The sequence below is a fragment of the Artibeus jamaicensis genome, unplaced genomic scaffold (assembly GCF_021234435.1).
Source record: "Artibeus jamaicensis isolate MK-2021 breed Jamaican fruit bat unplaced genomic scaffold, CSHL_Jam_final scaffold_3222, whole genome shotgun sequence".
Lineage (NCBI taxonomy): Eukaryota > Metazoa > Chordata > Mammalia > Chiroptera > Phyllostomidae > Artibeus > Artibeus jamaicensis.
The window spans coordinates 4,927,527-4,951,108 of record NW_026522038.1 but is presented as its reverse complement, the minus strand read 5'-3'; the positions used below and the strand labels follow the sequence as shown (position 1 = coordinate 4,951,108).

General features: G+C 40.2%; 2 protein-coding genes and 2 pseudogenes across 6 annotated transcripts in view; 2 read left to right on the top strand and 2 right to left on the bottom strand.

Moving 5' to 3' along the window:
- Positions 1-17: 17 nt before the first annotated feature.
- Positions 18-11,390, bottom strand: GAR1 (GAR1 ribonucleoprotein). 4 transcript variants are annotated; one of them, XM_037156127.2, is made up of 7 exons: positions 11,234-11,390; positions 10,497-10,734; positions 8,837-8,991; positions 8,206-8,265; positions 4,696-4,837; positions 720-797; positions 18-339 (listed from the first exon to the last, which is right to left on the bottom strand). In XM_037156127.2, the coding sequence occupies exons 2-7, from the start codon at positions 10,720-10,722 to the stop codon at positions 326-328; spliced, it is 675 nt and encodes a 224-aa protein (XP_037012022.1). In that variant the 5' UTR covers positions 10,723-10,734; positions 11,234-11,390; the 3' UTR covers positions 18-325. The 4 variants fall into 4 exon arrangements, with proteins under 4 accessions (XP_037012022.1, XP_037012043.1, XP_037012035.1 ...); XM_037156148.2 differs by lacking the exon at positions 11,234-11,390 and adding an exon at positions 11,072-11,162; XM_037156140.2 differs by lacking the exon at positions 11,234-11,390 and adding an exon at positions 10,886-11,064.
- On the bottom strand, positions 1,040-1,160 carry LOC119057924 (uncharacterized; annotated as a pseudogene).
- Positions 11,391-18,012: 6,622 nt separating the features above from the next.
- LOC128626128 (60S ribosomal protein L23a-like) lies at positions 18,013-18,469 on the top strand (annotated as a pseudogene).
- Positions 18,470-22,663: 4,194 nt separating this feature from the next.
- The window catches only part of CFI (complement factor I), a 35,330-nt gene continuing 34,411 nt past the window's right edge, over positions 22,664-23,582 (top strand). Inside the window, exon 1 of one of the 2 annotated variants that reach the window (XM_053657023.1) lies at positions 22,664-22,840. In XM_053657023.1, the coding sequence (XP_053512998.1) occupies positions 22,784-22,840 (57 nt within the window). In that variant the 5' untranslated portion in view covers positions 22,664-22,783. The remainder of the gene's footprint in view (positions 22,841-23,582) is intronic. The other variant, XM_037156099.2, reaches the window with a different exon arrangement.

The following is a 23,582-nucleotide window of genomic DNA, read 5'->3' as shown; positions in this document are numbered from 1 at the left end:
CACAGCTCTAAATAATGTAAAGGGATAAAAGACACTTTTATTATAAAAATTCAAATATGGTTCATATGAAAACTGTCCATTTATTAAGCAACCACAATTCCAAGCAGAATACAAAACATAGGAACACTTGTTCAGACTCCTTTAGAGCATAAATGCCTCCTGTTCTGTCGCACTCATGTTTGAGTGATGTTGACATCCGAATGCCACTGTCACATAATCCCCAGGACTTCAAGACTTGCTCCAGAAACAAATCTGATCCCCAGAAGTAGGTCGTGCAGGTTAACGCAGAAATCAACTGGTAAAGTTCCTCTGTCAAGTTTTATGTCTAATGTCCTCTCCCTGATTAAAAAAAAACAAAAGTATTAAAGGTACAGAAATGAATTTTTAATAGTACTATCACCCAAATCTAAAGTTTAAAATCAACATTAGTCCTTGTCATGTTTAACAAACATACTTTGACAAATTTAACTGTCATTTCTATTACACCTTCTTATTTTTCCAATTAAAAAATACAGCAAAATAAACTTGAAGGTAAAAAAATTCAAAAAGAAAAAAGAAAGAAAGAGTGGAATGAACCGAAGCTATAAATTAGGATAAAGCTAAGAACGCCAGGGTAGGCCACAGACTTGCTGGCAAATAGAAATAAAAATAAATTAAAAAATTTAAATGGCAGGCAGTACCAATTCTAGAAATTCAATCATTAAAGATTTTCCATTTACCTCTGAAACCACCACTCCCTCCTCTTCCTCCTCTGAAGCCTCCGCCTCTACCCCCGCCTCTTCCGCCTCTGAAGCCACCTAAAAATAAAAGATACATTTATTAAATAACCGCAGCCATTTGTATTCTGACAAGCCTACAAATATAATACAATTTCTACAACCATACAGAAAAATACAGATTCATAAATGAATCTTGTAGAATTTTTTAAAAGATAAAAATGGAAAAAAAGTAGAAGTTTCCCAATTGAGAAGGAGGCTACAACCCTAGATTAAAATTTTAAACAAATATTGTTTTTGTTTGGGGGTTTTTGTTTTTTTTACATTGTATTAGGATAGAATGGACCACCCTCAGTAGCTTCTGAGGCTAATACATTTCCATCACTATTGCTACTTGAGCAAACCTGGTTCTCCACACTTCTGAGACAAGTATTTTGTTTTAATGAATTAGGGAAGTGTGTTACTATAAAGCTGCATTTAGCCCTATTGTTAACTGTGTGAGCATCTTAGCCTTTTGGTTACGGTAAATACTTTTTTGATTGAACAATGGCTTTTTATCATAAAAACAAAGGAAAGCTGATAATGAGTGGTTTTCATCTATACGTTCTACAATGAACGCATTAACCTTTTAAGGTTAACTGAGCAGCATATGGACCATCATCAATATTCACATGTAGATGAGCCTTGAAATTTTATATTTGTACAGCAGTTCTCTATTACACAACACCTACTGGATTCCTAGTTCACTCTTCCTTTTTACTTATTTGGGGGCTTACTTTGTAAATGACGAGTTTAAAAAAAATTATAGTAAGTCCTGGCCACAGCAATCAGCCAAGAAAAAAGAAATAAAAGGCATCCAAATGGGAAAGAAAGAAGTAAAACTCATTATTTGCAGATGACATTATATAGAAAGAAGCCTAGAGTATACCAAAAAAAACCCAAAAAAAAACAAAACCCTATTAAAACTGTTAAACAAATTCAGTAAGGTAGCAGGATACAAAATTAATATCCAGAAAACAGTTGCATTTTTACATACTAGTAATAAACTATAAGGAAGAGAAATTAAGAAAACAATCTCATTTACAATTGCATCAAAAAAATACTTAGGAATAAATTTAACCAAGAAGGTAAATGACTTGTACTCAAAAAATTACAAGACAATAAAGAAAGAAACTGAAAGATACAAATAAATGGAAGCACATAACATGCTCATGGACAGAAAGAATTAACATTGTTAAATGTCAATCTCAAAATCAATCTAAATACTCAAATCAATCTAAAAATGCAATGCAATCCCTGTCAAAATACCAATGGCATTTTTCACAGAAGTAGAACAAATGATCCTAAAATTTATACAGAACCACAGAAGACCTCATATAGCCACAGGCATCTTGAGAAGTAAGAATAAAGTTGGACGTATCATGCTACATGATATCAAATTATGCTACAGGGCAACAGTAACCAAAAACAGTATGGTACTGGCATAAAAAACAGACACAATAATCAATGGAGAATACAGACTAGAGAGTCCAGAGATAAACCTACACCTATATGGTCAATTAGTCTATGAGAAAGGAGGTAAAAATACACAATGCAGTAAAAACAGTCTATTTGATAAATGGCATTAGGAAAATCAGAAAGATACATGCAGAAAAAATGAAACGAGACCACCTTCTTACACCATATATAAGGATAAACTAAAATGGATTAAAGACTTAAAGGTAAGATCTGATACCATAGAAATGCCTAGAAAACATAGGCAGTAAAGTCTTTGACATTCCTCTTAGTAATATTTTTTTTCTCATACATCTCCTCGGGCAAGGAAAACAAAAGAAAAAATAAATAAATGGGACTATATAAAAAAAAAAGACCTTGCACAGCAAAGGGAGCCACTAACAAAACACAAACAGAACCCACTGAATGGGCGAACATATTCACCAATGATACACCCAATAGGGGGTTAATATCCAAAATTTATAAAGAATTTATAAAACTCAACATCAAAAAAACAAACTATCCAATTTAAAAATGGGCAGAAGACCTGAATAGACATTTGTCCAAAGAGGACCTATAGATGGCTAACTGACATATGAAAAGATGCTCAATGTAACTAATCACCAGAGAAATGCAAATTGAAACCATAATGCGGTATCACCTCACAGCTGCCAGAGTGGCCATCACCAATAAGTCCAACAAGCTGGTAAGGATGTGGAGAAAGGGGAACCCTTGTGCACTGCTGGTGCAGCTGTAGACAGGTACAGCCACTCTGGAAAATCAGCCACTCTGGAGGTTTCTCAAAATATTAAAAGTAGAACCATCTTGTGACCCACCAATTCCACTTCTTGGTACTTATCTGAAGACACCCAAAACAGTAACTAGAAAAAAATATATGCACTCTTATGTTCACAGCAGCATTATTTACAATAGCCAAGATATGAAAGCAACCTAAGTGGCCATCAGTAAATGAGTGGATCAAGAAGACATGGTACATATATACAATGGAATATTACTTAGCCATAAAAAAGAAAATCTTACAATTTATAACATGGTTGGACCTAGGGGGTATTGTGCTGAGTGAAATAAGTCAGAAAGATAAATACTATGATTTCACTTATATATGGAACCTAAAGAACAAAATAAAGAAGAGAACAGAAACAAACTCACAGAAAGAGAGAACAAACTGAGGGTTGCCAGATGGGAGGAAGTTGGGGGACTGGGTGAAAAAGGCAAAGAGATTAAAAAGTACAAATTGGTAGTTTTCCAGTCAGGGCACATGCCTGGGTTGTGGGCCAGGTCCCCAGTGCGGGCATGTGAGAGGCAACCACACACTGATGTTTCTCTCCCTCTCTTTCTCCTTCCCTTCCCCTCTCTCTAAAAATAATTAAGTAAAATATTTTAAACAATAAAAGAGAAAGTATTATGAGAAAAAACAAATATACATTTCTAAACACTGGTATAAATATATAAAGGTTTTTAAAAATAGAGTTGTGAATTTTTTTTAATGTTGCGTATGAGACCAAACACAGAATAGGAATGAGGGCATCTCTCTCCATCAGATACCCAAAGAGGCACTCCCAAGAATATTTTTAAAAGAAATGTGTTTGCTCTCTTAAGAAATTATCTCCTAGCTATCTAAATGCAAAAAGTACATTTATAGGGTGAAATCGTAACTAAATCAAGAGACACAATGTGAAAAGTACGTTGTCTCTTTTCTGATCCAGTAACAGAAGCTTTCCAACCCGTTTTCAGCTCCTCTTCCTTTCCCCACTGGCCTGCCCACCTTCCAGGCGTCCGCCCACCACCACACCCACAGACACAAGCACGCCCAGCGCTGCATCCCAGCTCCTCCCCAAGGCTGCTCAGCATCTACTCGCCCATGATAATGAATGTACCAAAGCTTTTGGGAAATACATGTCGAAATACTGACCCAAAGCAATTAATTTATTGGTAATAAATTATCCATTTATTATCAATAATTTATTGATGTCTTCAACATGACATCGGAAGGCACAGATTTTATTTCTAGGCTGCCAATTGTTTGATTAGGACAAATTGACTTGTAAGCCTCCATTTCCTCATCCAAAAAATAAGGATATCACAACCTAGCAAGGTTTTCTGAATATTAAAATATACTTAGCTATTAACTATATGACCAGCTCCCAACATATAATCAACACTCAATGACATTAATTAAAATTCAGTTATGATCTTTTATTTTATAAAATTCCCAATAAAACATGAATAACTCAGAGATGAAATCCCTCAAAATTATACTTTATTAGATTTTTTCTTTTTAAATAAGTCACTGAAACTAACATTATTGCTATGGCAATTTGCGAAGATTTAAAGATAGCTTTAGAAAAATAAATGAACAAACAAACATTAGGGAGGTTTGCCTATGTACAAAATTTAATTGTACTACATGAATGAACTACAAGTTTGAAAACTCATTACGAATTTTATCCCACAAGTAACTTACCGCCTCTACCACCTCTGCCTCCGCCTCCTCCTCTTCCTCCTCCTCGCCCACCTCTACCTCCGCCTCTCGGAGGTCCCTTCTCACCTGGAGGTCGAGGTAAAAACCTCTGCAGTGGCAGCAGCTTGTATGGGTCTATATAGAACTGGAAGTATAACAGAAACAGTTAGAGTCATGACTTGGAGGCAGTATAGTATCATCATTAAGAATCCACACCTAGACTCCAAAATGCCTGGGTTCAAATCTCAGCTCTTCTACATACTACAGTACACCCCTGGACTTAAGTTTCTTTGTGCCTTAGTTTTCTGATTTGTAAAATCAAGATAATGAGGTACTGGGTTGGCCAAAGAGTTCATTTGCTTTTTCCATAAGATGGCTCTAGTAGCACTTAGTCATCTAACTTCATTCAAAACAATTTTGTTAGATTGTATTGTACCAGCGTGCATTTTTTTAAAAAAAAGTTCATCATAAATGGTGAATTTTTGTGTAACCATTTTAATACTGAAGATGGGAGGAAAGAAGTGACATTTTTGGCATACTATGCTTTATGATTTCAAGAAAGGTAAAAATGCAACTAAAACATGAAACACGATTTGTTCAGTGTATGGAAAAGGTGCTGTGACTGATTGAATGTGTCAAAAGTGGTTTACAGTTCCATGCTGGAAATTTTCACTGGACCACGCTCCATGGTCAGGCAGACCAGTTGAAGTTGACAACAATCAAGTTGAGACATTAACTGAGAACAATGTGATATCACGCAGAAGATAGATGACATATTCAAAACATCCAAACCAATAAAATTATTGGTAAAAATGAAAAATGTGTCTTCTATTTTATGAGCAAACTGAACAAACTTTCGGCCAACCCTGTACCTACATCACATGATTCTTGTGAAGATCAAAAGAACAGAGTACCTAAAACACCTAAACTTTGGCGTGTAGTAAGTATAACATGCATATAAATAGAAGACCAAAGACCAATTCAATCTAACTCTTCCTTAGGAACAGATAATGCCTTGCAAAAATTAACTACATTTTAACTTAACAGAATTGCTGTAAGAAAAATGAAACCATTAAAAACTTAGTATTAAAGTCCCAACTAAAACATATGTCTAGTATGTCTACTAGCTATTTCAAGACTTTAATAAAGGATCAATAATGTTTTACTGAAAATATTAAGTAATGGAAGATTTGTAGAAACTAAATCCACTGTACATTTAGGGTTAAAAAAATACTGTTTCACGATAATGAAATATAATGGATACATTTCACAATTTTACACAAAACGCTCATGAAGGCTTCAAAACTTCCTAGTATAACAAAATGTCTGAATCCCTCTGTAGATATCACCTTATCACTTTCCTTCCCTGCAGAGACCATCCCTTCAAAAACGTTATCAAGGTCTGCAATGTCCAATGTGCCAACCACTAGCCACATGTGCCTAGATCGAAATTAACTGACAATTAAAAATTCAGCTCCTGAGTCACACGCCACATTTCAGGTGCTCAAAAACTACAAACTGCTAATGGCTACTGTGCTGCAGGAATTTCCATCTTCGCCAAAAATTTGACTGGACAACACTGGTCTAGAGACCATCACAACAACATAGGCTGGGTAAGGAAGGCTTGAACCTAAACACTGAATCTAGAAATGGGGAGAGGTACAATGTACTAATTTAGCATCTGTGATTTAAAACCAAACAAAAAACAACTAAATAAAACCTCAAGTAAATAATGCTGTGAGGAAAGGCAGGTATCCAGATCAAATCTAAATGGCTGTTACAGGCAAATTCTTTTCTTCACATGAGAAGCCTGGCTCTCAGGCCCACCGGTAAAGCAGTGCAATGTCCCGCTGCATGCTTGTCAGGGTTCCCACAGCCAGATGCCAGATGCCAGCAACAAGGCACTGTCCCCATCCCATCTCCGGTCCGAAGCCGGCTTCTGAGCCCACACTCCACTGGCTCCACGACTTGCTGCCCTCCATGTTGCTCTTTCCCATGAGGACTCTGCAACAGCACTTTGCCCTGGCTGAGCGGCACTTACTCTTGGAACCATATTGTTCTCTCAACCTTTATGTACTGCTTTTATGAAACTCTCCTGGTTTACCTTCTCTTTTTTGGGCAGTTACTTCCCAGTCTCGGCTTACAGATAGATAAATTCAGGAGGTGCCCCAATTCTTCCTAGACTCTATCACACACTGCCTGTTAATGACAACTTCCCAGTTCTATCTCTAGTCCATTCTTCCTTTGAGCACCTGTGTGAATGAGTATCTCACAAACACTTCAAACTCATTACGCCCAAAACTGAACTCATTCTCTCCCACCAATTCCCTTCTTCTCCAGTGTTGCCATTTCAGCAACCAGTGACACCATCCACAAAGTGCTGAAATCAGACATCTGAAACATGGTAGCATTTTTAACTTCAACAGCTCATCAATTATCAAAACCTATCAATTCTACTTCCTATCTCTCTCATAAATCTACCCATTTTTCTCCATTTCCACAGTCCAAAATATCTCTTTCAGGACTAATGCAGCAGCCTCCACCTGGCCCCTTCACCCAGAGTACTGACCCCTTCCTAGGTTTCTTTTATTTTTCCTGAGCTCTTAAGTATAAATTTAACCATATTTTCCTAGTATTTAAAAACTAATGCTGAAGTCTAAACTCTTTCCCATGACCTCAAGTCCTTAAGTAAAGCCCCTGCCTACCTCTAGTCTTAATTCACAATTTTCTCATTCCTAAATATTCTATGTCCAAGCTACACCTGTGCTTTTTCCAGATCCTTCAAGTGGCTTACTGTGTCAGACTTGCACTTACTGTTTTCTCTACTTGTAACACACTTCCTTCTCCTCTTTGCCTAGTGCAGCCTAACTACACCAAAGTTCTCCAGGAGCCTTCATTTTAACAACTGAGTCCTGGTCCCTGCTTAAGACATTCAGGGTCCAATTTCTAGGAGTGCGACCCAGAAATTCATCTTCTGAAAAGCACCCCAGATAATTCTGACATGAAGTGGACTTGGCAATAACTGCTAGTCAACTTTCAGGTCTCAGCTTCAAGCTCACTTCCTCAGAAAACCAAGACACTAAATTTGGTGCCACTACTACATTTTCACAGCTACTTGTATTTCTCTTGCACTGCACATACCTGAATAGTATTGAAATATCTGTGAAGTCATTTAATTTCTGACTTCACTCAAATGAGTTTTATCATTTAATATTTTACTTAGAATGTTTGGTCATGCAAGGCTTTTCAATAAGACAGTTTTACATAAACTAAAAAACATAACCTAGCAGCTACAGCATTTGCTAATATGAACAAGGAATACTTTCTGAAAGCCTGTATTAAATAAATTACTCTTCAAGATAATAAGGTCAATGTGAAGTACAGAATAGATCAATTTAAGAGCTTCACTGGTGATATACTGAAGGAGTCTCAAAGTGCCCTATGCAGGACTGCCCTGGGGTAGGCCATTCACTTATAAATCCAAGGACCCTACATACCATGAGCTTGACTCACCTTCTGTAGTTTTTTAAAGGATGATGCCTTCATGTTTTCTGACAGTTTAACTGAAAAGTACTATTAACTGTATTAAGGGAAAATCAATTAAGATTAAAAAAAGGTAACCATCTGAATTCATATGTAATTTTAAAAACAAGGTTAGGATATATGGAAATGTTTACTAAAAGTGAAAAATGAGTTTCCCAGAAGAAATTACCATTTTGTTTTAAAACTAGTATTTTGTTTTAAAACTTCCAGTTCCACCGTACTATTCCAGGGGCCCCGTCGTATCCGAAGTAAAGTACCTCTATCCTGCAGCACTCATCCTGATGGAAATCATTTCTAAAACCTTCCAAAGGACCTGTCTTTACAATACAGGGGTGGGCAAAAGTAGGTTTACAGTTGTGAGTATGCAAAACAGAGTTGATGCTAAAGCTATTTATTATGTTTTCCATACAAACTGTAAACCCACCTTTGTCCACCCCTGTATATATGGAAATACATTCTCCTCTCTTGATTCTTCTTTATGGTCCAATCTCAGCAATACTGTCATGAAGCAAGAGGTTCAATTTAATTAATGCTTAGCTCCAGAAAAAGCAAATAGTCACCTTTCAATGAGATCACTACATCTTCCAATGAAAAAGGATACAAAATCTCTAAGTTGTCCAAATATCTCATCCACTTTTCCAATTTGTTCTTTGTTTTCTAAGTAAACTGGAGCATTGAAATAAGGCACCTTATTTTCATCTGTGGTACATTTACAAACAATGTCATCTTCACAGGGATGCAGGAACTCTCCTAATACTGAAACAGGACAAGAAAACATTAAAATATAAAACAATTTCAAATGACATTGACCAACCTCTCCTAGGCACTTTCTTCTTAACTACCTGGGATTTCACCGTATCTGTTCTCCTGAGAAACAAAAGCCTTTGAGTTGATATTCCAATCCCCCCAAACCAGCTATGTGACACAGGGTAAGGGCCTCACTTTCTACTTTAGTGTCCTCATCTTTAATACAGGGCTAATAACAGGTCCAATACCCGACATATAGTATTCTGAGTATTAAGTGCAATATTAAATGTCAAGTGCTTAGAAAAGTGCCTGGCTCACCGAGACCACTCAACCTGTAACAGTGATTTTATTACATCAATAACTATTATTATTTGCTTAAACACCATACTGCATTTTAATGTCTGTTCTTCCTTCTCCCTGATCCCTAATGGTAAAATCAGTCTTGGTTGTTCCCCTGTATTTTTTCTTTCCCCCTTTATACCTTCCCACTACCATCTCTTCACCAAGGACTCTTCAATCTTTTCCAGAAAAGTGTGAAATCTCAAAATACCTACCTCCATTTCTAACTGACTGTCAACCCAAACTAAATTATTCATCCTATTACTGCAAAACCAACTCTCCCTCCCTATCACTCAGGCTCAAAATCTGGAACACTTTAACATTTCCCAGGACAGTATTCGTCAAGTTCTACCGAGTTTGTTTCCATTGAAATCTCTCTCCTATCTAACCTTTCTTCTCATTCCACCATGTTCTCGCTGTTTCTCTCAGGCAAGGACTGTTGAAATGGCCCTGGGCTAGGGCCTCTTGACTAACCACTACCCTCTGCAAACCACCTTGCATACTGACCTAACCCATTCTGAATGGTGGACTGTGTTCATCTTTTCTCCTCTTTGATACACACTTCCACTGTCAAATCTGTGTCACTTTCCATGACTTCCATTCCACCTCACTGATAATCACTCCAAAACTGCTCTAATTAAGTCTTTTCCTTTGCCTCCCCTCTGCAGCTTCTCTTCCAAGCAAAATTTTTTCTCTCAGCTCTCTTATAAGTAAGATAAACTCTGGGCTTTGGCGTCAGAAAACTTGCTTTGTATACCAAATACACCACTTACTGATTGATCACTTATTCCTAACCATGATGCTGGCAAAGAAACTTAACTATGAGTCACAGTGTTCCTACCTGTAAAATGGGAACAATAGAGGTACGCATACCTATTTAGTATCTTTCAGACCAAGCTCAAGTTCCAAGTTCTATGATGCATTCTAAGTGTCCTTATCTCCCCCTTACACGCTTGAGCAGATTATAAATCCGTTTACAGCATCCCCACAGATTTCACTCCCCAACCGAGCATCGCCCTCCGTGTGTGAGTTGCTGGACCTATCTTAAGAGTACCTGACCCCCAGTCAAACTTACTGGTGATACAAACCCGCAACTTCCTCGGCCCATCCCCATCCCTACTCCACGCCCTCCCCCGCCCCGTCACCGGGTAGGATAAGCTCTGAAAAGGACATACAAACTACGTGTTCTGGAGGTCCTTGGTCTTGACCTTTATTAAAGCCTCCGCGGCCACCCCCACGTCCAAATCCTCCTCTGCCGCCGCCTCTGAAATTGCCACCGCCGCCTCTGAAATTGCCGCCACCTCCACCTCGGAAGTGGTTGTTGCTGCCGCCGCCACGACCGAAGCCACCACCTCCACCGCCCCGATTAAAGCCTCCACGACCTCCGCCTCGAAAAGACATGCTCGCTCCCACCTGTGAGAAAATCAGTGAGTGCCTCTTGGTCACTGTGACCTCTGCGTACACCACCTCACCCTTCTGAACCTCCGCCTAAACACCATAAAAGGGGACAGTAATAACAGCAACTCTGCTACCAAAACCAACTACCAAGCCGCCAGTGACGAACCCGAAGGGTGAGGAGTGTCGCCTCCTCATAGTCCTGTGAGCATCGACCCACCGCCACCAGCCTCGTCGCCCTCGTTAGTACCTCCTCCCCCAGCAGGCAGCAAGGTCTTCTTGCTGTTGTCCCGCCCTTCCCGCCTCCCTCCCGGCCGCAGCATTCCCTGATCCTTCGGCTCCTACAACCACTCACCGGATCCACGTGCGCGTCTGGCCCGGGTGCGCACACCCACCCGCCCGTACTTCCGCCGTGCGCGAGCCTCCTCGGCCACCGTACCGGCACGAAGTGGCGGGGCGAGTCCAGAAACTCTAATAACTGGTTCTGTTTTACAAACACCGAACAAACAAAACTCACCGGCAGAACCAACGACACCGTCGACTTTCCAAAACAGCCTTCAGTGCAAGAAGAGTAGCAGGTCTCAATTCAACCACTGGTTTACGACAGTTAGCCTTGCCTACCGACGAGCCAAGGAAGTGACGCACGACGCCGGCGTCCGTCGCTACCCGACGTAGCGCGAAGTGTTGCTCCGTTGTTGCTCCGGGAGGCAGCGGAGGTTAGCGGCGGCTTCTCTTCGGCCCTCCCTGCGCGTGCCCAGGGGGTACCAGCTTCCTCGCTGGGTCCTTGCTTTTCAGGCTGGGGGCGGGAGGTGATCCTCTCGCTCCTCGGTTCTGTGCCAGCTGTCACCCACACTTCTGAGCAGCTCCGACCCGCGCTCTGCCCAAAGCGTCGGTACCCGAAGGCTGGTCTGCATTTTCTGGAGTTTTTTCCTTCCTTGTCTTTTGAAGTACCCACGGTTGTGGCTGAATTGTGACGGTACTTTTGTTCTGTGGTTTCACTAGAAGAAAAAGATGCCGAGAAACTGTGTTATTTGATAGAGAAAGCCAAATCATATTTTTGTCTTTTGTACCGGATAGTTTCTTTGTCAAGTACGTTTTGAGCACTGCCAGGCTGTACACCGTACATACTACGAGCCCCTCTCCCCTTCTTTCTTTAAGCCCATCATTGATACCTGGTTTCGGCTTCCGCTAACGAGTCTTGCCCAAAGGAAGCTGATGACTTGCTAACTTTGGTTTGCCTCTCTTACACCCGAATCCTCTGAGGCGTTACCTTGGTATTTAACACAATTGACCTCCGCTGAACGAGGATGGGCGTTGGTACCTATGTCAGTTATTTTGATTTTGAAAGAACTTTGTAAACTTCACTGTGGAAATATTAGGAATCATAATATGTCTTCTACACTAAAGTATATGCCGCTTGAGAAAGCACCTAATAGTCCTACGTATAAAAGGAATTTGATAAACTTTAAATTCTATACATCAGAGGTAGAATTCTTCACAAGTTACCTGCTCTATTTTGCTCTGTGTGATTTAATATTTATTTGTATTCAGTGTTTCTCTATTTAGTGTTCCACTTGTTATCTTAAACTCAGTGTGATGAAACCACTGAACTTTTATGGGACCTTCTAAAGTGAAGGCCCCCCACTAATTAGAGGGACAGCCTACAACTTTGGATTTTCACAGCCCTCAGTCCTTTTCAGGCTCCCTTCTCTTCCACTTCCCAAATTGTTCATCATTCCAGTTCTCTGTCCTCATGCTCTTGGTTTTCTGAGTCTTTGGGCTCAGACCTTTCAGTGCTCTTCTCTGTCATCATCGACATTCCTGCCCCAGCCTTGGTTGCTGTATCCAAAGTTACCAATTTCTATTAATTCCGTGTAACAGTGATCCCCTTTTTTGTACCAGGGATCAGTTTCGTGGAAGACAGTTTTTCCATGGACTAGGGAAGAGGGGATAGTTTCAGGATGATTCAAGTGCAGTACATTCAAGCTCACCTCCTGCTGTGCAGTCCTGTTCCTAACAGGCCTGGACTGGTACCTGTCTGCAGGCCCGAGGTCAGAGAACCCTGCCGTGTATGGTGGCTCTTGTACTGTCATTACAGGCCTTCTGTTGTCACTTTCTTGTGTTATTCTTACCTGAAATCACCCAATATGATCTACAAGAATTCAAAAGTATAGAAATAATAGCAGGAAACAACAATAATCTCACATTCTGAGCCTGTTTGTGCCTCAAAATAAATATTTCCAGGCTTAACTTTTTTTCTCTGTGTACTGCATGTGATGACATAGTGACCTTACTAAAATATACCATACCATAGTCATCCTCAGGACCCCAAATACCTCCCCATTTCCTTTAGCAACAAATCTAAATTAAAATTCCCCTCTTGATTAGCCCTTTGGTAGAATTAATTTTACTTTTCTCCTGTGCTGTGCACCTTCCCTCTGGCCCCGTCAAGGCCAACACTGTTGCCTTGCTTCTCGTTCTCTGCAGTTGTTGAACAATTCCTGCTCGCACGTGCTTCTTTTCCCATTCACCAGACCAGCCTTTTTCTGTCTTTTTATCCTGGAGGCGTCCTTGAAATAATTTTCAAGTCTCAAATCTGTGCCAAAAAAAATTTATGATGAGCAAGTTGTAGGCATAATGACTCAGTGATAATTGTCAATGCTTTTCTTTAATGGCTAAAATACATGTAACATAACCTTTACTGTATTAGTCGTTTTTAAGTGTATAGTTCAGTGGTTCACATCGTGCAGTTCAGTGCTCTTTTCAGCAGAGACTGTGGAATTGTATACCTGAAACCTGTATAATTTTATTAACCAGTGTTACCCCAATAAATTCTGTAAAAAATATTTAAAATTTTTAAAAGAATGTTTCTCTGTGACTCTGTTTATTGTTGTTCCATTTATTATCCTACTCTGTAGTTTTCCCTCCCTCACAAACGATATCAATTCTGATGCAAACTAAGTGGGAGAGGAAACCAGTTTTTCCTTTGATTTAGTAAAGGTTGCAAAATGATTTTAGTGTGAATCTCTATTTATAGGCCTATATATGCATAAAAGTGTTATTTTTGAAACTAAAAATAATGAAATTTACCTGTTTAGTAGGAAATCTTTGCTTGTCTTGCCGTGTACATTCTCAGTTCTGAGTTGATCTTAAGACTGGCTTACACAAGCCAAATTTCATTTGCAACCAAAATGAGATGATTTCTGTGTTTGTTCTTAATGCTCATTAGATAAGAAAAAGGTTGTTTGCACAAGATGTTGAAAAGTACAGTAAATTGTTTATCACTTCCCTATATATGGCAGAATGCTTTTTTGCAGAAATCCAGAACTTGTAGAAGTGCAAATCAATAAATTTCATCTTATGTTTATAATCATCCACTCACGAAATTCTTCCTCTTTTCCCGAAGTCAGGTGCTCAGACTGAAAAGAAGATTCAGAGAAAGGAGCCCTCTTTCATACATACCCTTATGTTGAAAGGGAGGGAAAATACTGTTCAGTTTGTTCTCCAATTTTCCCAGGTGACTGGGTCTCAACTTGACACTTGAGACTTTCTCACTGTCAAGTCCAAGCAGCAGTGAAAATATTTCAAGATTTCTTTTTGCCATGATTTTTTCAATGATTTAATGTCTATTTAAAACCAAGAATCTTGTCACTTGAAATCAAAATATGTTCTCCAGGCCCTTGAATATACTTGTTCAACTAGTTCATGTGATGAAAAATATCTACTAAGTAGGCTAAGTTTCTGTAGCCATTCTTGATCTTCAGAGCATTTGGCAAAATCTAGCCTACTATTTTTTTGAAAGTATTCCCACAACTTACTCTTTAGCTCAACCATCCTGTTAAGAACCAAAATATTAGTTTCTGTTAGTGTGTAACAAATTACCCCAACGCTTAATGGCTTAAAACAATAAATATTTTCTTGCATAATCTCTGTAGGTCAGAAATTCAGGAGCAGTTTAACTTGGTGGTTAAGCTTTAGGGTCTCTCGTGTGGTTGCAATCAAAATGTTAACCGAGGCCACAGTCCTCTGAAGGCAAAAGTGGAGAAGGAGGGTCAGTTTTGGAGGTGGCTCACTCCGGTGCCTAGCAACCTAATGTCCTCTTGTCCGGTGCCTAGCAACCTAATGTCGTCTTGGTGAAAGAACTTAGTTCTCGCCACATGGGCCTGTTTACAGAATGCTTAAGCATTCTCGGAACATGGCAGCTGGCTCCCCCAAGAAGGAATGATCTCCTAAGCCAAGAGATTTTATGTATGTGGCAGTAAATTTATGTGATCTTTGTCCATGCTTCCACACACAGTTTTTTAAACATTCTTAAGTGAACTGGCCTTTGGAAACTTTTGCCATTTTTGTAGCATCACTCAGAAATTTTTTCATTTCAGCTCCAAAAATGTCTGACACCAGTACTTCTCTGGGAGGAAAAGAGTATGTCGTGAATCATCAGGGTTTTCTTTTTCTCAGGAAGCAATGCTGAAATCATTGATGGGGTACCATCGATACAGATGCCAACACACTTCCTCCAAAATGTACCTTTTGTTTCCAATCTGAAGACAAAACAGTAAATGTATCTTGACCTTTGTTTTGGGCAGCATTTTATTATGGAAACATTTTCTTGAATGTTACCACAATTTACATATCTTGCAAATGCTATCACATGACGTTTGTTATTGAAATCTGTTGATCCATCAGTGTGGATAAAAAGTTTTTTGTTTTTTGACACACAATCTCTTCACCATGTGACATGTCATCAATTACAACAATTTATCAAACTTCAACAGAGAAACTTTTTTAGTTTCTTACATTATGTATTATTCGAGCATTTTACATACTAGAATTGTGAGTTTCTTACCAACTGTGGGGCTTTTTCCTTTTTTTAATAAAAAAGTTCTACTTAATAACTTGTTTTTTGGACCTTCTTACTGAAGGTAACAGACTTTTAAAACAAATTTTACTCTGGGGTTTCAAAGGCCATTTAAAATTATTTGTTCCTTTAATATGATTTATAGTTGTCTTCTCAATTTTGCTGGGGCCATTGCTGCATTTATTAAGTTCTTCATTATCAGAATTACCTATGCCTAGAATTCTCTTCCATCTCCCACTACATCCTCAAAAATCACCACACTGTGGCTCAGGTAATTGGGTGTTGTTCTGCAAGGTAAAGTGAACTTCACCTTGGTTGGGGCACATGCCCAGGCTGCAGGTTTAGTCCCACTTGGGGCCTGTATGGATTGATGTTTCTGGCTCACACTGATGCTTTCCCCCCTCCCTTCCCCTCTCTAAAAATAAGTAAATAAAATCTTTTAACAACATCACCACATTGGACCCTAAGTCATGTTTGCAAAACAGGTGCTAATAAAGTGTAAAACAAGGAAACAAAATGGAATTACAAAAGAAAAATGAAATCTTTAAAACTACAATTCACTTTTCACCTAGGAGCTCCATGTTTTGCAATATTTACAACATGACAGCAACAGAAAACTATCTGAGTCATAGTGTTTACAAAGCCTTTCCTTAGAATTCAAATGCACTCTTTGATGTGGTATATCAGGAAACCTTGTTTGCTCTCAGCTGGCTGTGGGCAAGGGAAGCTGGGGAGGATCTGACAGAGACAGAGTTCGAGGGGGACAGGGCGATGCCATCAGCCTGCTTCCCCTCCCTCAGTACAACTCAGCACTCACCAGTTAGCAGCAGCCTTCCTTCCTTCTCTTACATCAAAAACAGGACAGACTCAACCAAAAGAACATAGTCATGCAGGGCACTGCCGTATAGGTGAACAATTTTTAGCAAAATTATTAACAGGCTGCTCGATCTATTCATCACTGCAAGTGCTGGCATTGCAATTGCATGGAGAAGGAAATCCAAAAGAATTTTTCCAGCCCTGACGGGAATGGAAGTTTGATCCCTGGTCAGGGCACACACCTAGGCTGAGGATTCAATCCCTGGTCGGGGTGCATATCGGAGGCAGCCCATCAACATCTCTCCCCCTCTCTCTCTCTCATCAATAAAAACGTATCTTCGGGGGAAGATGAAAACAATTTTTTTCAGTCTCTTCTGGAACCCCTAGTAACCTCTCACAGAACCCCTAGTGATATCTGCAGACCTCAACTGAGAAATTGGAACTAGACTATAAGCTCCTGAAGAGTGGGAACTACATCTTACATGTTTTGCTATCATAAGTACTTAGAATAGTGACTAAAAATAAAAATAAAAAACTGATGCCCAGTAAGTATTCGTTGAATTTAACTGAATTCTTCTCTATATTTTGAGTTTCTGTCCATCCATTAAGGTTCTATTTGTTGACAAGTGATTAGAGAATGGTCAACAAAGAGATTATAAAAGAGATGGGTGGAGCGGAAAGAACGTAAGTACATTTGAATTATGGGATCCAAGATCTAAAACACAATACATCCATTGTGTTACTGAAGTTATGTAATCTAATTAAAATACTTGGTAAGGAGATATTGTAAATGACAGAGAAGAAAAAGGACTTAAAACTTTATATTGGAACAGAATTTTAAAAGGACTTAGCCAACTTGCCATTAAATTGAAAATATTAGTATGAACTTATGACTTTCTTTTTAAATTTTTATTAAAATTTCAAACATGACCAAAAGTTGAGAATGTTATAATGAGCCCCTATGTACCCATAATCCACCTTCAATAATTACTAGCTTTTTGCAGCTCTTACTTCATCTACAGACCCCTAGATTTTTAGAGTATATATATTTTTCAATAGTGTATTTTGTAGTAAGCCCCAAATAGCATTTAATTCATAAATGTCTAGCAGAGATCTTTTTAAACATAAGTACCATACCATTATCACATCTAACAAAAATAGTAATTCTGTAGTATCAACTAGTAACAGTCCATTGTAGGTTTTTCGAAACATTATTTCAAAATGTTTTAATAGTTGGTTTGATTAAGTGAAGATACAAGCTATGCCCGTGAATTACGTTTAATTGATATATCCCTTAAATGTCTTCTTTATCAGTTTCCTCTCCCTGTTTTTTTTTCATGGCATTTATTTGGTGAAAGTGTCTTTTATCTGGTAGATTTCCCATCCTCTTGGTGGTATAAAGAATGTTTCCCTATTCTCTCTTAGTGAGATCTGGAGAATTGATTATGTTCAGGTTCTACTTTTTCTTTTTTCTGCAAAAATCTTTTTATAGCATCTCATGGGGAGGCTCATGATGTATGGTTGTCTCTCTTTTAGCAATGTTAAAATTGATAAATAGGATTTGTATCAGCCTGGTTCATCTATTAGAACATTTCCACTTTTTTTTCTTTTTTTTCACCAAGATGGCACTGAAAGTGAAGAAGGAAGCTTCTGCCCCTCCTAAAGCCAAGGTCAAAGCAAAGGCTTTGAAGGCAAAGAAAGCAGTGCTGAAAGGCATTCACAGCCAGAAGAAGGAGGAGTAGAAGAACAAGAAGAAGAAGAAGAACAACAGGAACCATCACTTGTCACCTACCTTCCTACAGCCCAAGACGCTGCGGCTCCAAAGGCAGCCCAAACATGCTGGAAAGCACACACCCTGGAGAAACAAGTTTGACCACTACGATCCCCCCAACTACGGAGTTGGCCCTGAAGAAGACAGAAGATAACCATCCCCTTGTGTTCACTGTGGATGTCAAGGCCAGCTAGCGCCACATCGGACAGGCTGTGAAGAAGCTCTATGACATGGACGTGGCCAAGGTCAGCACCCTGATCAGGCCTGATGGGGAGAAGAAGACCTATGTTCCACTGGCTCCAGACTAGGATGCTTTGGATGTCGCCAACAAAATTGAGATCACCTAAACTGAGTCCAGCTGGCTAATTGTAAATGTAAAAATTTTTTTACTGTAAAAAAAAAATAAAGTGCCTTGACCAGAATGGCTTAGTTGATTGGGCATCATCCCACAAAGCAAATCACCAGCTTGACTCCTGGGCAGGGCACATGCCTGTGTTGCAGGGTGGGTTCGAGAGGCAACGCATCCATGTTCCTCTCACACATCCACATTTTTCTACCTTTCTTTCTCCCTCCCTTCCCCCCTCTCTAAAAATAAATACATAAGATCTTTAAAATAAATAAATAAATAAAAATAAAGTTTCCTTCCAGCCTTTCTGGTTTTAGCAGCTATTGATGATCATCTCCTAGATCCACTGGTCCATGAGGGGCTGCAAAACAGGAATATGCTTATTTTATCATTTCTTCAGCAGTTATTAGATGAAATAAAGGACCTCACTGTACATTTTTATTTCCACTCTTTATTATTGTTGTTCTTTTTAATGTTTAAATTGTTTCATCTTCGGTATATGAGAGCCCATTCAAGGTGGGTCTTATGTCTTTTTATACCATTCACTAGCCTCTGATAGCTTTCTTGTTTTCTAACACAAGATGTCTCTGCTTGATTTACACATTTTCTCCCCAAGATCTTTCCCCAAGGCCTCGCATGCTGAACGCCTTCATGAGACACATACGCTGCAGAGGGTAGGAGACAAGACCTGGCATATCAATAAAATTTTTACAAAACCAATGCTCAGGAACTTGCCAGGACATATTCTCTGAAATTAAAGAAAAATTGTTTCATCTTGCACTTCCTTTCATAAAGAAGGAAGTGTAAAACTTAGTGAGGTTTTAGGGGAATATTCCCTTTTGGGAATAATTGCTCTCTCAAGGAATTGTTCACCCTGAGGAGTGCTGCTCTAGCTGCCAGAACAGGAAAGAGTTCTAAAGCCACCCAGAAGATCCCACAGTGTTGGGGGTGTAAGTAGCGAGAAAAAAACCTTACATAGCATTTGAGGAAGATCCAGTGGGTTCCCCCTCAATACAGGACCCTGTGATTCAAGAACAAGGCCATGCAGTCTGCAGCAAAAAGTGTGCTCTTTTTGAGAAACAACCTGTAACTACTGGGTCCTGGTAAATGTGGAACAACTGAAGACGGGACACTGCATCACTATGTGGCCAGAAATGCCCATTATGAGCTGGGTCTTAACAGACCCGTGAAGCATAAGGTTGAGCAGCCCTAGTAAAAAGGTAATATGGAAGTGTTATAACCGGAAACAAACACAAAAAGGACCCAAGGGCACAAGCAAAGTGCCTGAGCAGGTAGCCCAGATTCCCTACCCCAGACCCAAATTGCTGCACCTGTGCCCCTCTCTCAGCTCACCCCTGTGGCTCTATGGGCAGTTTGGTATGACCAGCTAAGGGAGGAGAGAAAAGCTTGTGTTTGGTGTACAGATGGGTCAGCTCATTACAGTCACACTTAAGAGTGGTTTAAAAGACGGTGGTGAGGAAAATTCTCCCAGTGGGCAGAGCTTCCGTAGTACACCTGGCCATCCACTTTTCCCTCCATGGAAAAATTAGTGGCCTGAGGTTAGATTATACGTGGAATCACAGGAAATAGTGATCGCCTGACCATTTCTTTTTTCCACCTAGAATTAAAAATACTAAGATTATGACCAAGAATATCTGAGGTAGGAACCTGTGGATGTGCATATAGGAGTGGGGATGAAATGTAACAATCTTTGTATCATATGTTAACATCCACCAGGGAAAAGGCACTAAATAACCATCAGAACGACTCAGCCAATTGCTATCAGTGGTTTCAGTCATCAGCCACCCCAGTGCCAACTAACACAAGGGACACAGGAATGAAGCGGCCATGGCAGCAGAGATGGAAGCTACCCATGAGGCCATTAGCATGGACCGCCAAGGTGTATGTAGCTGCAGCCATCAATAAATGTTCTATCTGACAGCCACAGTGCAGACCCCCAAGCCACCTGGTGGTAAATTGCCACGGTCTGTCCTTTCGATCTTCAAAGAGCCAGTAGTACTTTCTTATAGGCATTGACTTACATCACATATTAGCAGGTCCTGTTCTTGTCTGCAGGGCCCCAGCTAGGATCATGATCAAAGAATTACAAAGTATTTAATCTTTCAACAGGGGTCCCATGCGACATCCTGTCGGACAAGGGAACCCACTTTACAGCAGAGAAGGTGTGAGCGTGGGCCTCTGACCACGCTTCACGGGGCACCTCATGCAGCACCATTCAGATCCAGTGTCAAGGAACATTGGGACAGCCTGCTCAAGGCAGAGCTGAGGCACCACTTGAAGGCAGTACTCTGTGAAGACTGGGTGCTATCCCCCCGAAACAGCAAATGCATTGAATCGAAGACCTTCATACACCACTGCATCCCCCAGACAGGGAAAACACCGGTGCGGGGGCCCAAGGAGTAGAATCAGGAATGACCACACTTAACCATCACCTTTATGAGAGTCTCTTGTCTTGCTGTTTCCTTTCTTGGCTGTTACTTCTCAGTCTCCACTAACAGATGATGTGTAAATTGAGGAGGTGTCCCAAAGCACCTTCCCTTTCTTCCTAGACTATATCATATACCATCTGTACAACGGCAACTTCCCAATTCTATCTCTTCCCAATGGCCAATCGGGGATTTCATACTTCCTTGCCCCACACCTCTGGACCCTGCAGGGTTACGGGTCTTGTTCCCCAGAGGAAGTACACTTCTGCCAAGGGCACAGCAAGAATCACACTGAATTATAAGCTAAGCCTTCTGCCTGCTGCACATTGGGTTCCTGGTGTCTGGTGACCAGCAGGGAAGAAGAGGAGACACCCCGTCACAGTGTAATTGGCCCTGATCATTCAGAGGCAGAAGGACTGCTGCTGTATGATATGTAAGGACCATGTAGTTACTTCGGTGTCTCTTGTGACAGGAAAGGGGCAGAAGCAGCAACTAAAACAAAATGGTAACTGCTGCTGGGCGGGGTCGTGGGCCACGCCCTCAGGTAACCCGCTGGAGCTGGCAGCGGTGGAAGGTCAGGGTGAAGGGAATCTAGTCTGGGTAAGGTGAGTACCAACTGCAGCCCCAAGCTCAATGGCAGGGGCAGGGGCTGTAGTTTTTCCCAACACCTCCCTCTTCTAAATTTTCCCTCAGAAGGAGAGGCCCGCTGCAGTTTTCAAGGAGCCACTGTCAGAGCCCATATGGTAAGCAAATCTAAAAGATGTAAAAGATGTGAATAGTGTAAAAGGCATAAATGGTGGAAATGATTTTCCCACGTGCCTCATTCAGGGAAGGTTTTGCTGCCTGGCTATGAAGAGTGTGGTCAGCAGACACCACTCCTCATACTTCTGACTGAATCTCATTGTCTGTTCCTTCAGGGTCTGCCTCACCTAAGGGTGTGCACTTTCTGGGCAACCTAGACCAGATGACTGAGAGCAAGGCAGGGTTTAACGGTCCAGTCACTTCTGCCTGACCCAGGGACACATGACAGGCCACACTCACTCCAGAGCTCCCCATAGGCTGTGACAAACCTGCATTGCAGTCCAGCTGCTCTCTTTGCTCATTCCTGCCCCTTCCCATTTCCTTTCACTGAAGTTCATTGCTAATAAGTATTTTGCACCAACCTCTCAAATTCTGTCTTGTCTGCTTCAGGAGAACCCAAACTGTGACAGCATTTCTGCTGTCACAAATTTATTTTACAAATATAAATGAAACTAGCACTATAGTTGGTGCCAGAGAAAGAATGCTCATTTTAAAAAGGTGTTTTTGCACTCAGAGAATAAGGCTTTATAAGAGCACAGCCAGTGCATGGTAAAGGGGCTGTTTTGTTGAGGATTTTCAATGTATTCAGCATGGCCCTCAATCTGAAGTACTCTTTCCTTTTTGCCATCACCTAGTCTTCGACTGTGAGGGAAAATGTTACTGTTTTAAATATTTTAACAAAAGCATAAGAAATTGTCTTCCAGTGTAGTTTCTGTCTTCCTTAGAAAAGAGAACAGAGGTTTTACTCAATACCAAGAAAGGAAATCAGTTTCCTCTGGAGAAAACGCAATCCCTATTGGTTGCCTCCTGCAGCTACTTACTGGGAAGGATTTTTGTTTTGCTTTGTTTCAGTTACGGTAAACTCTTTGAATTGTAGCCAAACTCTCTACAAGTTCAAAAGTCCAAAGCTCTTGAGGGAGGCTTGCTCTTTTTAAATATTTTTTCAGAGGTTAAATATTAAGTTTGAAAAGACTATCCGGGCCGCAGAAGCACCCCCAGTAGAGACGCCAACCCTGAATGTCTCCAGCATGAAGTGTGCTCATGTAACCCTGTTACTTTTGTGCTTCTACTTAAGTTTTTGCAAGGTAAGTGATGCAGTATTTATGCAAACCACTTTAAGAAAGTTAAATATTGTAGAACATTCAAATCTTGAGACACTATTTTGATTCAGAGATTACGTAGTCCAGTAACATAGGCCAACAGCAGCAGTGTATTAGTAACAAAAACTTTTTTTACTATCTGGATGAAAGAGCTTTAAGAAATTGCTTTTCTGTGTGCTTTTATCTGTGCCTAGAAATGAAACTGAATAAGAATTTCAGTGATGTGGATCTGTAATTTACAGCATTCATATTAAATAAATAAGTGTTTACAAAGCTCCTTCTATGTGCAAACTATAGCGCTGAGCAAATGCCAAGACTGATCTGTTCAGCAGTCTTTTGGTACAGTTGTAGCAAGGTAATATAACTATGCCAGTGAGGAAATAACAAGCAAGGTTTAAATAACATTTGAAAACACAAGAGAAGGAACTGTTACAAGACAGTATATATTTAATTGCCCCCCCAAAAAGGGTGCAAATATCATGTGCCAAGGGACTTTATAGAAGGAAAAATTCCTTCGTGCTAGGAGGTCAGGAAGGGTTTTTGGATCAGTAGGATTTGAGCTAGACCTGTAGTTCTGGATTAGATTTCATAGGAGAAAAGAAAGAGAAAGTGATTTCCAGCTGGAGAAGCAGCGAGTGCTATGGCGGAAGGATAGCAAAGGCTCCTCCAGATGAATAAACCCTTGTGATCAAAGTGGAGACTTTGTGAGTAATTCCGGGAGTCAAAA